Here is a 15355-nt window from a genome sequence, read left to right as displayed (position 1 = left end):
ACTCCCTCTGCCATCCCTCTGCTTTATCACTTATAATAATAACCACATCTTGCTCTTATCATCCATAGCTCTCAAAGCGCTTTACAAAGGAGGTCAGTATCATTATCTCCATTTTTCAGATGGGGAAACTGAGGCACATTGGGGTGAGGCCCAGATCCTCAAAGGTATTTAGGTGCCTAACTTCCACGGATGGCAATGAGAGTTAGGCACCTAACTAGATCTTGGAGGATCTGGGCTGAAATGACTTGCCCAAGGTCTCATGAGTCCAGTGCTCTGTCCCCTAAATTCCCACCTCGCTGCAAAGTGGCTACTGCTGTCACAGCTCAGCTTTCTAAGTGTATTAAAAAATTAAGTGATGGCAGTTGAACCTAGGCAGTAGGGAAAGGACAGGAAGTGTGGTCTATTGTGAAATTCTTGATGCTAGCCTTGGTGCCTAGCTATCCCAATGATTAGGCCCTTAGAGGTTCCTTGACTGCCGGTGCCACTGATGCAAACAGCACAGGTGTAAGCTGTAAACAGATAAATACACAGACCAGCAACTCAGCTTTATTGAGTTCCCTCTACCTTGCTTTTACCTCCCCCACCACCCCTAACTGTTAAGTTTTTATACCTCAACTCTAGCTTGGCCATAAGTATTAGGTCTACAGACCAATCTGATTATCATTACGTTTGCTTTCTGAGCTTCCCTTCTCACCCAGCATTTAATGATGGCACTGAGATGTGACAAATACATAAAGCTTTTTTTTTTTTTTTTTTTAAAAAAAGAGCCCTCCCCCAAGGGTTAAAAACTCAGTCCTAGAGCTGGATTGGGCTTTAGCAGAGTACACCAGAGATGATCCCTCCCGGGGCAAAACAGCAGAACCATTTCCCCCTGCTCAGCGAGCCCTACGTTTGGGGGAGGAAGGAGGAGAACATGGTACCCAGAGTGAAAGGAGGAAGGGGAATTAACTGCTTGAAGATAAGCCAGTCAGAGGTAAATGGAAGATGTGCTCCCCTGAGTAGATGGTCTATAGAAGCAGACATTTTCCCAGGTCTAGCAAGGATGTTTTCAGGTTATTTATTTAAATGTACTGAATTATACTATTAATATTTACTATCGGGGCTATATGCTTTGTAGCTAGTATAGGTTGACTTATTGCACACACAGCAGGGACTTGAATCCCTCCATTCCCCTCTTTTTCAAGGACTTTGTCGTCCCCCCAATTCTCCTTCCCTCCCCAGCCAGAGGCTCTGTTTGCTCCTATTCCCCCTTTCCCTGGTTAGCGTGACCACCTTTGTTGGATGGAAGTAAGGGGAAACCACATGAAAAATAAGGGGCTGCTTTATTTTAAGGGATATTTTAAAGAAACACTATTTCCCTTGGCAAATCATGTATTTTTTTTTCTCTGAAGCGTACATTTCTACTGCCCTCAAGGATACAATGCAATTACCATTAGCTTCAATGTAATGTTTAAAATAGGACTTCTGATCAGGTTTAATACATTTCAATACATCTTAAAACAAGGGATGGGGGGTGGGAATCACCTTAAGGAAAAAAATCTATTAAATAAGGGATGGTCCCTTAAAATAAGGGATGGGGGTCACACTACCCCCATTCCCAGGTCCCTCACTCCACCCTATGTGAGGAACTCTGTTTGCCCCCTATTCTACCCTGCCCTCCTCCCCCCCCCACCTCCAATCAGCCTCGTTGGGTAAGTTTGTGAAGTCCTTATAGTCAACTCAACAACATTTCTCTGTAACATGTTAAACTTTAGAATGCTTTATTCAATCAACTCCAAAACTTCAGGGAATGTTCCTGACACCCATGGCCAGAACCACACCCATTTTGGAGAAAACCAAATGGGCAAAATCAGGGGCGGGGGGATATATGGTGTTCCCATCTGGTTAGCACAGCCATAACTTCAAGCATCACCAGAGGTGCTGGGGATGTGGCAGCACCCCTTGGCTTGAAGTGGTTTCCGTCAGATAAAGGGTTTACAGTTTTGTTCAATGGCATTCAGTACCCCCACTAAAAAAATTATTCCAATGACACAGAGCTCCACTGCAATTATCTATTGATCAAACCATTGGTAATACTCTACCTCATCTCTGATCATCTTCCCAATAGAATTTAGCATATTGACAACACCCTGAATGTCATCTTTCTGTCTGGGGGGGGGAGATTAAAAAGACGGCAACTTTTCAGCCTGGAAAAGAGATGCCTAAGAGGGGATATGATAAAATTAGGACTGGTGTGGAGAAAGCGAATTAGGAATTGTTATTTACTCCTTCACAAACACAAGAACCGGGGGATATTAATAGGCAGCAGGTTGAAAACAAACAAACTAAACTTCTTCACACAATGCAGTCAACCTGTGGAACTCCTTGCTAGGGAATGTTGTGAAGGCCAAAACTGTAATGGGGTTTAAAAAAAAAAAAAAAAGACATACATTCCTGGAGGATAGGTTTATCAAATGGCTTTTAGCCAAGATGGTCAGGGATGCAACCCCATCTTATGGGTACCCCTGGCTTGTGAGTGGAAGAAGCTGGGAGTGAATGACAGGAGATGGATCACTTGATGATTGCCTGTTCTGTTCATTCCCTCTGAAACGCTTGGCTTTGGCCCCTTTTGGATGACAGGACACTGGGCCAGATGGACCATTATGGATGCACTATGATTGTTCTTATGTTGTTAAGTTGCTTAACTGGGAAAGAGGCTGGGGGAAATAGGAGGCACACACAAAGCCCTTACCATGGGGGAGGGGGAAATGGGCACCCTGTTGAGGGAGAAAGGGGCATGCATAGAGCCTTTTCTCTGTGCGTGTGACACCTCGAGGGACGCAGGGAACCACTGGTGTGTGCAATAAGCTTAGCGTGTACAAGCTGTGAAGCATCTTCCGACCCTTCCAGTTACATTCAATCTTCTGGAGTCTGAATAGGAGGCTTGCTCCCACAAGCCCCACCTGGCACAGAACGACTATTGGGTTCGGCGGGCGCCTGTGTAGGGAGAGGGCTTGCACCATAGGGCTCTAGTTTTCTCCTCCCGGATTCATGGTTGAATTGCTTAGAACGGGTGCTAATTCATTAATTGGGTTTTAAATAATTAACGAGTGGCATGGAGGGCGGGGGGCCGGGATTCGAACCCCCAATCTTCAGGCCCCTGCTGGGTGTTAGACCTACACCAGAGACAGGGGGCGGGATTTTACGGTAGCTCCGCCGCTATTGGCTGATCTTGAAAATGATGGGTTCTCCGCCCCTCCCCTCCCTGATGCTGACAGTATAGTTCAGGGGAGGCGAGCTTTAATGGCAGCGCCGTCACTATTGGCTGAGCGAGGAAGGATTAGCATACACGTCACCCATGGGGGCGTTACGGAGGCGGGATTTCACGGAAGAGCCGCCGCCGTTGGCTGCGAGCGGAGATGTTTGGCGTGCGCGGCGGCCAATAGGCGCGGGGAGCCGGGTTTCCGCGCGCAGTTCGGAGCGGTTGCTGAGGGGGGGCGCGCGCGGAGGGCCGCGCAGCCATGGCGGGGTCCGGCGGCGGCGGCTTCTACACCCGGAGCGGGGGCGCCGACTCGCCGCCGCTCTTGAGCCTGAGGCGGAGATCGAGGCACCAGGGCCCGGAGGAGGCGGTGAGGGGACGGGATGAGCGGGAGAGAGGCTGAGGCAATGGGGGCGGGGCTTGAGGGGGCGGGGCTCCACACCGGAGGGGGCGGGGCTTGGGGAGAAGGGACGAGGTGACGCGGGGGGGGTGGGCAGATGCAAAGAAGGCGGGGCTGGGGGACCTGTGAGGGGGCGGGGTTTGGGTGAGGGGGCGGAGCGTGGGCAGATGCAAAGGGGGCGGGGCTTGGTGAAGGGGCGGGGCGACACACAGGGCGTGGTCAGGTGTAAAAGGGGCGGGGCCTACACGCAGGGCGTGGGCATATACAAAGGGGCGGGGCTTAAGTGAGGGGGCGGGGCGACACGCAGGGCGTGGGCAGATGCGAAGGGGGCGGGGCTTGGGGAGACATGGGGCGGGGGCGGGGCGACACGCAGGGCGTGGGCAGATGCGAAGGGGGCGGGGCTTGGGGGCATGGGGAGGGGGCGGGGCGACACGAGAGGCGGGGCTTGGGGAGGTGTAGGGGGGTGAGAAACTTTTGGCGATGCGTGGGGAGGTTGGACTAAGGAAGTGGGCGGGGTCGTCTCTTGGGTTGGGGAGATGGACGTGAAAAGGGGCAGTGACTTGAGACCCTCCTGTGGGTGTCCCTCACCCCTCTTGGATGTAGACCCTGCCCCCGAGCATCGCCTAGCATGGAGCTGGGTGGGTCTAACTTCTTTGGGGAATGGTGTGTGTGTGTGTGTGTGTGTGTGTGTTGAGGGTGGGGGTTGGATCTCAATGGGAGCAGAGCTCTTGGTGGAAGTTACACACATACAAGTTACAAATACCCCCCAGCCCCCGGCTGCTTCAGCAGCTTGGGGGGTTGTACAGTTTGTTGTGCCATTGGGGTGGCTTGTTTGCTTCTTGCACTCTTGGGATTCCTTTTCGCTGGATTCAACTCCTTACCTCCCCCAGCAGCGAGATAGCTAACTTGCTGTAAAAATCCTCCTGGAGACAGCATGGGTAGTTTTTTATTTTTTATCTTGACAAGATCAGCCCTACAGACCTTGTGTTCACTGCCAAAACAGGTGTGTCCTTTGCCTGGGGGTAACTAATGTGTTATCCTCAGGTAAAAGCACAGTGAAGATCAAATATTTCAGTTTTACAGCAAGGTAGACTTGCTGAGGTCAGCCTGACCTCACCGGACAAATAAAACACCTTATCTTCACTATGCTTTTGCCTTGGGATAGCTCATGTGTTAGTTACCTCGAGGTTAAAAAACCTGTACCTTTAATAGTGAAGACCAAGCTATTCCCTCCAGCTGTGGTTGACCTCAATTTGCTACACTGAAGTAAAACCACAGCCTTGTTTCCACTAGAATTTTTCAGTGAGTTAGTTGTCTTGATGTAATCATATATTTTTACAGTGAAGTAATGGTTTCTGATTGGTCTGCTTTTCTTGTTTATATCTCATTTAGGGTCTCATGTCCCAGTGCAGCAGCATATGGGTTAGAAACGCAACAGGAACTGTTCATTTAAAAAAAAAAAAAAAATCTACTACAATATTTTGAAAATAATGAAAACTGATTTCTACAAAGTCTATCTTTTTTAACAAGTTCTGAAAGCATCCCTTCAAAATGAACCGATTGGAATCTTTGAATAAAACATTTAAGCTAGTGAGACCTGCATTCACAATTCTATTTCCTCTTCAAACCGTTTTTATCACTGACACCTAAGCCTTTGCGGGGAGCTCTATTCCTATGGTCTCCCTGCTGTGCCACGGATTTCCTGTGTGACCTTGGGCAAGTTGCTTAGGCCATTTCTATACTACAGCGGCACGGTTATGGTGCTGCCGCTGTAGCACCAGGGTGTAAACACTTCCTGCATCGATAGAAGGGGTTTTTCTGTCAATTTAGTTAATCTGCTTTTCCGAGAGATAGTGACTAGGTTGATGGAAGAGTTCTTCCGTTGAGCTAGCTGTATCTACGCTAGCGGTTAGCCAAAGTTAGGTCGACCTATCAGGGCAGGAGATATTTTCACGGCACTTCGTGATGGTCAATCTGATTTTGAAGTGTAGACCAGGCCTTAGACTCTGTGGCTTAGCTCCTCAAAGGTTCTCAATAGCAGTTAGGTACTTAAATACTTTTGAGGATCTTGGCCTCTGTGTCTCAGTTCCCCAGTTATAAAATGGGGATATAAAGCTGTCTTCCCCACCTCACAGGGATGTTGAGGGTAAATGCTTTAAAGATAGAGAGGTGTTCAGATACTATGGTAATGGGGGGCTTGATAAGTACCTACACTTAACTTATATTGTCATAGCTAGATTGATCAGGAATGTGAAAAAAACCCCACTCCTGTGACCGACACAGCTGTGCTGTCAAACCTCCCAGTGTAGACACAGCCACGCCGATTTGAAGAGTACAGTGCCCATTGGGAAGGCGGTGCTCCTGCACAGGCAGAAGAAGTCCTTCTGTCAGTGTAGGCTTCATCTGTGCTGGGGATTATGTCAGCATAGACTAGTATAAACATAGTCTAAGTTACTTACTTTGATCTCTGGTTTTGGAAGTATAGGGGGAAAAAATTCTTTCCAGCCACTGTTTTAAAGCCTGAACATATAGTCTCTAATGATTTGGGCTGTTAAGCAATGTTTCCATTTTTAAATAAAGTTCAGTGTTAAGCTTGTATATTGTGCGTGATTGTTTGCTTGAATTTCTATTGGTTCCCTCTTACCCTGATGCAGGAAACCATGCCTTCCAGGTCGCTGGAACAACTGCTTCAAGAATCTAATAATTGGGAGTTGTTTATAAGCTCTTACATAGTTCTGACTGTACTAGACTTCAATATTTTTTCCCTTTTTTTTTGGGCAGGTTATGCTTGAGAAAGTATTGGGAATAACTACCCAAACCAGTAGTGGTTTAGCTTGTGACCCAAACACCGGGCAGATAGCATATCCTACAGGGTAAGTGTACTATATAAATGTGGAAAAGTGTAAGTTTATGTTCTGTGTCTACCTGCATGATTCTAGAAACCGCTGCAACTTACAGAGAAAAAAATGGACTTGGGCCCTGGTTGTTTTGCCAACTGTGTGTATGCAGTATTGTTATTTCACTGTTACTTTGGGGCTCCATTTTACAGTCCTTTGTCACGCAGGTAGGCTTTACGTAAGCAGAGGCTAATGGGACAGCTTGCGTGAGTAAAGGTTGGATCCCATCCCATGACAGAATCAGCTACCACTGTAAGAATATTCAAAGTAGCTAGAGGCATGCTTGAGCATCAAAATTCCAACTGACTTCAGTAGGAGATAAAGACATTCAGCATTTCATAGGGCTGTGAGCCCTTAGTAGTTTTTTTCTTTTTTTTCCCCTTGTGGGGCTTCTCTAAACCTTATCTCACAGGGTTCCTCAAGCAGCAAAGGGCTGGAAATGTAAAGCTCTTAACAACTATCACATCTTCTGGATCTGGCTAAAGAGGTATATTCGAGGGCTTTAAGTTCACCTTCTCATTCATGGGCATCCAGAGGTCTGATATCACTGCTGGATTAGACCTGTGAGTTTCATGGTAATGGAGTAGTTTAAGCTATACTTTTTCTTTCCTCTGTATTGACTCCACCACTTCCAGGCATAGATGCTGGAATTTAGGGTGCTGGGGGTGCTGCCGCACTCCCTGGCTGAACATGGTTTCCATCATATACAGGATTTACAGTTTGGTTCAATGGCTTTCAGCACCCCCACTATAAAAATTGTTCCGGAACCCCTACTTCCAGACTCAGTCTCTGATGTTGAGAGTCAAGAAAGTGACCAAGAAAGAGTCTTGACCTCTGATCCCAGTATGACAGTGCGTGGTATGAGAGTTACCAGTTGGCCTGGCTTGCTATTTATAAAATGTGTTAGGTGTGGGGTATGGAGGACTATATTGGGATTGCAAGCTTTCATGTTTAGAATGCGGGGTGGTTTCTTGGCCCTGCTTGCAGACTGGGGGGGGGGTGGGTCTGTAGCAAAGCATGCAATCCGAGTCATTCTGAAAAGAGCCAGCTTATATGTCTTGCTGCCCTAGGGAGCAGCCTGTTTTCTCTCTCTCTGTTTTTGAATCTTGTGTCATCGTTCTGATTTCTAAGAAACAAAGTCATATTACTTTGCAACCTTCCAGCAAGAGTGTTTGTTTTTAATCTAACTTCTGTGTGTGTGTGCTGTGAGCATATAACAGCAAATCAAGGGACCTGATTAATCAGTAGCTAACCCACTGAAAGTTAGAACAGCACAGGTCAAAATTAGCTTGCTCAGTTACAGAATAGATACATTACAGCCAATTTAAAAAATGTTTGCAGGATTAATTATTCAAAAGAACAAAATAGATTTGTATTTTTTAACACAAACTTTTAAATATTTTGTTTCCTTTATGGTGCTCAACTGAAATAGAGGGAAAGAGTCAATCATGTTGAGAATTATTTTTAAGAAACATTCTTACCTATTTCACAAATTATTATTTCTTTGTATTGCTGTAGCACTTAGCTGCCCCAATCATGGCCCAGGGCGGCCTGGTGCTAGGTGCAGTACGAACACAGAACAAAAAGACTGTTGATTTGAATTATTACAACTGAAAGAATTCTTAACATTGAAAACTTTTCTGAATGTTAACTGTTTTGCATTTCTCTTGGCTTGTTAAAAGCCAACCACTAGTCAGATTCATTTTCTGGCCTGATGCTGTGGCATTTGACATACAAACACTGCAGGATTGTCTCTCTCTTTTTTTTTTTTTTAATCCCACTATTTACACTGGTATTATTTAAAAACAAAAACCAACCAAACAAAAAAACACCCCAAAACAAATGGAAAAAAAACTATTAGCCTTGTAAAAGCTTGTTTTAACAAACCCTAAATTTTAAATTATACTTTAAATGGTCTGTTTAACTTAAAATATTAGTCAAAAGTGACACTATCACCATTGGTATCCATTGTCAGAGACTGAAACCAGATTCAGTCATGCTTTAAGGGTAAGTGCTTATTGCTGAACGATGGGAACAGGGGTTTCAGGTAACACTTTCAGTTATTGTAGTAATCTCCAGGTTAGTGTTAGAACAAAAGCCTTCTAAAAATATAACAACATAAACATATTAAAGTTGGCCTAGTAGATAGAACACTGGACTGGACTCTGGAAACCTTGGTCCTATTCCTGGCTCTACAACTGGCCTGCTGGGTGACCTTGGGCAAGTCGTGTCACAACTTTGTGCCTCAGTTTCCCATTTGCAAAATGGGGATAATGATACTGACCCCCTTTGTCAAGCACTTGGGGCTTGACTGATGCCGAGCTAGGGTTGCTGTTGTTGTTTTATTTAAAAAAATAGGATGTGCTTTTCTCTGCAACGCTTTCCCTTTTCTGGGAAGTCTTCCAAACTCTGAAGATTGCCATCCTCCTCTGAAAACCCCAGCGCTCCACAAACCAGGTGAAACACTTATTAATGTAAATGTCTTGTTCTTTCTTTTTCAGGTGTGTGGTTGTAATTTTAAATCCCCAAAAGAATAAACAAAGACACATCTTTAATACTTCCAGGTATTGTCCATGCTTAAATTTACTCACCACCTCGGTAGTGTTTATTCCAAACTTGCTTTTTGGGATTTGGGTTGCTGAGAAAGGAATGTGACTCTCAGCTGAGCAAAGTGTAACTGCTGATATTGTGCATGTGTTACGGACCAGGACCCCACTGTGCCAGTTGCTTTACAAACACATTACAAAAAGACAGTCTCTGCCCCCAAAGAGCTGACAGTCTAAGTAGATAAGCTATCGTAGACTGTGTGTTTGAATAACACTATGGTGGGTAACGTCAGAATGTTTTTTCCTTATCATAGTGTTTATTGCAGTGAGCACTGTCTGAACTTTCTCTGAGGGAAAATGAAAGCTATATCTTTCTTTCAGGAAAACGCTGAGTGCTCTGTCTTTCTCACCTGATGGAAAATTTATTGTTACTGGTGAGGTGAGTTCTGCTGAAGTGTAATATAGTGTGTACACTTGGAATGGAATTTCTGATTTCTCTACCAATGCAAATGCTTGTATGCCGGGAAAACCTGCCATAGTAAGACTAGAAGGAATGCCCAGTTAGTGCCCTCTGTTTTGATGCTAGCTTTCCGGCCTCCATACATTGGTTGAATTCTGGCCAGTTGATCAGGTAGTACTAATCTGGAATTTAAACTGTAAAGATGAGCATTTAAACTACAGACTAACGTGGCTGAACTATGAGTTGTCCGCACTAGGATACTAGACTAGATGGACCATTGTTCTGATCTGGGATGGCAATTCCTATTTCTTGTGTGTACAATTCAAATGGCAGCACATATTCAAATGACTCTTGCAGAACGGGCACAGACCAGCTGTACGAGTGTGGGACGTCGAGGAGAAGATGCAAGTATCTGAACTGCATGGCCATAAACATGGAGTGGCTTGTGTGGCTTTTTCTCCCAACATGAAGTATATTGTGTCAGTGGGCTATCAACATGACATGATTGTCAATGTATGGGACTGGAAGGTAAGGCACTACATATGTCAGAGACAAATAGCCTCTGTCATTTCTCACTGAAAAGCAAAGAATTTACTGATGCCCTTACAATAAAATATAATATATCTGTTAGCTTATATGATAATCAAATGCAATCAAAATAACCCCTCCCTCATTCAAACCAAGAAAACGATCTCACTTGGGGAGAACAGCTGGACTTTGATAATCTTGTAGGCACATAGCAAACTCTAGCATTCCTGGAGCAAGGGCAAGTTTCAGAGCTGAGGACTTTGTTGAGACTATCCTGCCTCCCTTTTCCTGATGAATAAGGCACACGTTTTTTAACAGGGAGGGTAATTAACCATTGGGACAACTCACCAAGGATTGTAGTGGATTCTCCATCACTGGAAATTTTTAAATCAAGAATGGATCTTTTACAAAAAAAAAAGATGCTCTCATTCAAACCGGAATTAACTCAGGGAAATTCCATGGCCCATGTTATACAGAAGATCAGACTAGATAATCACAATAGTTCCTTCTAGCCTTATAATCTATGAACATTATCTGATCTCTCCTCTTCACTTGCTTGTCTATCCTGCCTCCTGCTCCCAGATGAACACGATTTGATTTCACTGTCTTCTCTCCTTCCTGCCTCCCCACTGTATTATTTGTCACACGCATTGTAATATGAAAGTACCTAGGCCTATCATCTTGAGCAGGTGTAGATCACATATCATTCGTGCAGAGCTTGGAAGGTAATACATTATAATGCCTGCAGAGCACATGTATATCCTAAAGGATTTATTCACCTTTTGCAGTATGTTTGCTCCCAAAAAGAGAAGTCCAGTGAAGGCAGTCCTGCTTGATTGAGTCAGCTCAGCGGTATACACATGAAGCTTCTAGGTCAAGCTGCCTTAGAGTTATTAGGAGACCGGGGTGGAGAGTGGAGGAAGCATTAGATTTTTTTCAAAACCTTTTCCTCCTCCCTACCCCACCAGGAGGGCTGGAACGGGGCGGGGGTCAATGGCCCCATCACTTTTTACCTTAAGGGGGAGCGATGGGAGGGAAGAGGGGGCGAAGAGGAGCAAGTGAGGGGCAGGGTCTTGGGGGAAGAGGTGGAGGTCTTGGGGGGAGGGGGAGAAGAGGTGTTTGGTGGGGCCTCGGGGAACGGTTGGGGTGGGGCCATGGTTCGGGCACTGGTGCCTCCCTGTACCTCCCCTCCATTTCTAGTGAGCGTCCAGCATTCCTGCATCTCGCACTCAGGAGAATCACCGTTTCACAAAAAAACCTTGTCCAAATTGTCAGAAAAACCATCTTTTCTGGCAGATGAATTGTTTGCAAAATTGTACTTCATGTCAATATTCATATGAATTGTTAAGTGCTGAGGATGAAGTGGGAGTGTGTCAAAATTTGCCTTGTAGTGGAATCAGGATTTCAGAAGTAACTTCCATGTCTCTTGTGCTGTGTATCTCTCATGAACACCCAATAATTTGTACATTTTTTGTCTCTTTACAGAAGGATACCCTAGTAGCATCAAACAAAGTGTCCTGTAAAGTTATTGCAGTATCCTTCTCTGAGGACAGCTACTTTGTTACTGTTGGCCACCGCCATGTTAAATTCTGGTTCTTGGACGCATCGAGGGAAGTTAAGGTAAACCTTTCTCATGTGCTGTACCAGTTGGATGTGGGAGTACATGACTTTAAAAAAAGGTGCTCAGGATATTCAGACAGTTGACTAGATGTCTGTCCCTGCTGCAGTCAGGGTTATTCGTTTAGGTGAGTGGCGCCAAAGAGCAGTAAGGCTTTTCATGCCCTACACTCAATCTCTCTGTCATACCGTAACCTCCTGCCCTGCTTCGGGAATGACCCATGGCCAGGCAGCTCTAGGTGGGTTTTGAATCTAGCTTTCTGGAAGTAGTCTTCAAAAATCACATTCGCAATAGAGCACAGGGATGAAGGGGCAAGAAATTGCTAAATTAACGTTTAAAACGCATTTGCAGGATGTGTCAGTTCTTTGACAGAGCTATTGCATACTTGCCGGATTCCAGAAAACATGAATCAATATGTTTGACAATCCTGTTTCCCATTTTTAAAAAGGAAGAACTTACTTCTCTCCTAGGGATATTTTGAGGCTTTCTTTAGATCCTTGGTGAAAAGTATCAGAAGGACAAATGTATTCGTATTTATAATGCAAACTAATGTGTTCGTTGCAGATTAAAGAGACTGTGCCATTGGTTGGTCGCTCTGGACTTCTGGGAGAACTTCACAATAACATCTTTTGTGGTGTAGCATGCGGGCAAGGGAAATTGTTGGGCAACACTTTCTGTGTTTCTTATTCTGGACTTCTCTGTCAATTTAACGAGAAGCGAATGCTGGAAAAATGGATTGATCTGAAGGTAAAATGCCTTGTTGCCTAATTATTGTAAAATAATTCCATTTAGTTTCGGATACCTATGCTTCCCTTATATCTTACTGTAATTGTTTTATAGAAATACGTTCTCTGTTATAGTATCAGGGGTAGCTGTGTTAGTCTGTATCCACAAAAACAACAAGGAGTCCAGTGGCACCTTAAAGACTAAGATTTATTTGGGCATAAGTTTTCGTGGGTAAAAAACCACCCATGGACTCCTAGTTGTTTTCTGTTATAAAAAAGGTAACTTTATGTGTGTGAAATTCTTCCTTCAGGTATCGCTAGCAAATTGCATCTGTGTTAGTGAAGAGTTTATTTTTTGTGGCTGTGCAAATGGAACTGTGAGGATCTTTCATTCCCACAACATGCATTATCTCACTGATCTACCGAAACCTCACTACTTGGGCGTTGATGTAGCCAAAGAGCTTGAACCAAGGTACAAAGTTTTGACATGAAATATAGTGCTTCACTGTGTGTATTATGTTTGACTTGGCTTGAAGGAAAAAGTGCCTTCTCTTTGTACATCTTAAATACTCCGTACAGCTTCTAAAGATGGTGGCTAAATAGCAAAGGCCAGATTTTCAGAAGTGGCCAGTGACCCTTATTAATGTGAGCTGAGCATTTCTGAAAATTTGATCCTGAAAGTTTGTATGTTTCAGTCGTACATTTAAGAAAAGAAGAAAATGGATATCTAAGATTAAATTGACTTGAAATCAGTCATCTTTCAGAGTCTCTAATCCAGTGTTATTAACATTAAAACGGGTTTCTGAAAGAGCTTGAAGAAACTAAAACCTGATACTTTGCATATAACAATGTAAGGTTTTAAGACAAATCAGACTTGACAGCCTCTTTGCCTGTTTTAATAAAATACTTAGCTCTTGTATCAGGCTTTTCATCGACAGATCTCAAAGCACTTTACGGATGAGGTAGGTATCATTAATTTGATTTTTCTTTCAGTGTAACTAACTGGCGTGAATGTTTTCCAAATAGCTAGATGGCTTTTCGGAGCTGTGCATCATCAGAACAGTCTGTTGGGCTGTACCCAGGACATAGAGATTTTTCACAGATATGAAATTCTGGATGGCAGAGGGTAAAAACCCAAGAATAATGATCTGCACTGTAAGACTTGAAGTGCATCTAGCATGGACATTTGTGAGACTGAGTACATGCTCAGAAAATGTAGCTGTGGTTTTAAGATGTTCGGTAGGCTGGAAGATTAGTGAATTTAAAACCGAAATTGTTGTATATATCATACTTTAGCTTGCATTCTTTGTTTTTTAAATTCAGCTAAAAAGAATAATTCCTCTTTCTCTGTCTCTTAAGACGACCAGATTCCGTCTACCCAGACACCATTGCCTTAGCCTTTGACCCATGCAATCGTTGGCTCTCTTGTGTGTATAAAGATCACAGTATATACATCTGGGATGTTAAAGACACAAACAAAGTTAACAAAGTGTGGTCAGACCTCTTCCACAGTTCCTTTGTATGGAATGTTGAGGTAAGATGTAGTTCATGTGCTAGCATTAAACAGAGCTTCTGAAGGTGGTGGTGGGGAATAAAAATGACTTATAAGCTTCTTTACTAGCTTCACCCACTTAGAAAAGATGATTTTTACTATCCTCCTATTATTTCCATATCAGACTAGTAACTGGTTAATAATAAAGGTTTCCCTCTAGTCAGACCATACTGTCAACCTTCTTTATAGTGCAGTAGCTTAAGGCAGAACAAAGAATAGGGAAAAAGGAGAGTTAATCTTTAGGGCGGATTCAGATGTTCAACAGAAAATAGAACTAGGCAGCCTAGTTGCTCCACTTTAATAGCGCCCATGACCCTGATCGACGCTATCTGTCTCTCTTGTGTAGCTGATGTGATCAAACAGGAGCCGCAAGTGACTTGTTTTCATTGACGGTCGCTGTTCAGTTTGTTGCTTTGTAGCTGTCCAGCGACATTTCACAAAAATACAACTGTACTTAGTGTTTATATACGAGCTTTGTGCTGACAGTGTCCAGCCCTGTGATGTGATAGGAGAAGGCAGATTCCTAAATGCAAAGCAAACTCTGGCACTTATTTTCAGGCAAAGTATTTTGGAGGGGGTAGAAAACCTACCCATTGACTTTTACCCACCCTGAAATGGCTCATCACTTTATCTAGAAGAGGAACTGATACACAGGTTGTCATTGTGACGGGTTGGATCACAGAAACCCCCTTGGGAGCTGGCACCTGATGTACCAAGACTACCCCTGCTCCTGTTTTCCCTGCCAGCTCAGGACTCCAGCACCCTGTCTTGCTGAGCCAGACACTCCCGTCTGCTGCAACACAGACCCAGGGTCTGAATCACTTGTCCCAAAGCTGCAAGTTTACCTGAAAACAGCTCACAGACGTGTGCTTGTCTTTAGCACTCAGATGCCCAACTCCCAATGGGGTCTAAACCCAGATAAATCCGGTTTACCCTGTATAAAGCTTATACAGGGTAAACTCATAAATTGTTCGCCCTCTATAACACCGATAGAGAGAGATGCACAGTTGTTTGCTCCCCCAGGTATTAATACATACTCTGAGTAAACTAATAAGTAAAAAGTGATATTATTAAATACAGACAGTAGGATTTAAGTGGTTCCAAGTAGTCAACAGACAGAACAAAGTAAGTCACCAAGCAAAATAAAATAAAATGCGCAAATCTATGTCTAATCAAACTGAATACAGATAATCTCACCCTCAGAGATGCTTCAGTAAATTTTTCTCAGATTGGACCCCTCCCAGGCCTGGGCACAATTCTTTCCCCTGATACAGCTCTTGTTCCAGCTTAGGTGGTAGCTAGGGGATTCTTCATGATGGCTCCTCTCCCCCTCTGTTCTCTTCCACCCCTTTATATATCTTTTGCATAAGGCGGGAACCCTTTGTCCCTCT

General features: G+C 44.1%; 1 protein-coding gene and 1 non-coding gene across 2 annotated transcripts in view; both read left to right on the top strand.

The window, feature by feature from the left end:
* Window positions 1-3497: 3497 nt before the first annotated feature.
* WDR62 (WD repeat domain 62) overlaps window positions 3498-15355 on the top strand; it is a 41176-nt gene continuing 29318 nt past the window's right edge. Inside the window, exons 1-9 of the mRNA XM_054009850.1 lie at window positions 3498-3608; window positions 6420-6511; window positions 9037-9099; window positions 9463-9520; window positions 9899-10069; window positions 11555-11689; window positions 12252-12434; window positions 12724-12884; window positions 13772-13946. Coding sequence (XP_053865825.1) covers window positions 3501-3608; window positions 6420-6511; window positions 9037-9099; window positions 9463-9520; window positions 9899-10069; window positions 11555-11689; window positions 12252-12434; window positions 12724-12884; window positions 13772-13946 — 1146 coding nt within the window. The 5' untranslated portion in view covers window positions 3498-3500. The remainder of the gene's footprint in view (window positions 3609-6419; window positions 6512-9036; window positions 9100-9462; window positions 9521-9898; window positions 10070-11554; window positions 11690-12251; window positions 12435-12723; window positions 12885-13771; window positions 13947-15355) is intronic.
* Window positions 14273-14414, top strand: LOC128826804 (small nucleolar RNA SNORA16B/SNORA16A family). Its single transcript, XR_008442893.1, has one exon. It is a non-coding gene; the product is annotated as a small nucleolar RNA SNORA16B/SNORA16A family (small nucleolar RNA).

Source organism: Malaclemys terrapin, chromosome 20 (genome assembly GCF_027887155.1).
Source record: "Malaclemys terrapin pileata isolate rMalTer1 chromosome 20, rMalTer1.hap1, whole genome shotgun sequence".
Lineage (NCBI taxonomy): Eukaryota > Metazoa > Chordata > Testudines > Emydidae > Malaclemys > Malaclemys terrapin.
This window is presented reverse-complemented; position numbering and strand designations above follow the sequence as displayed.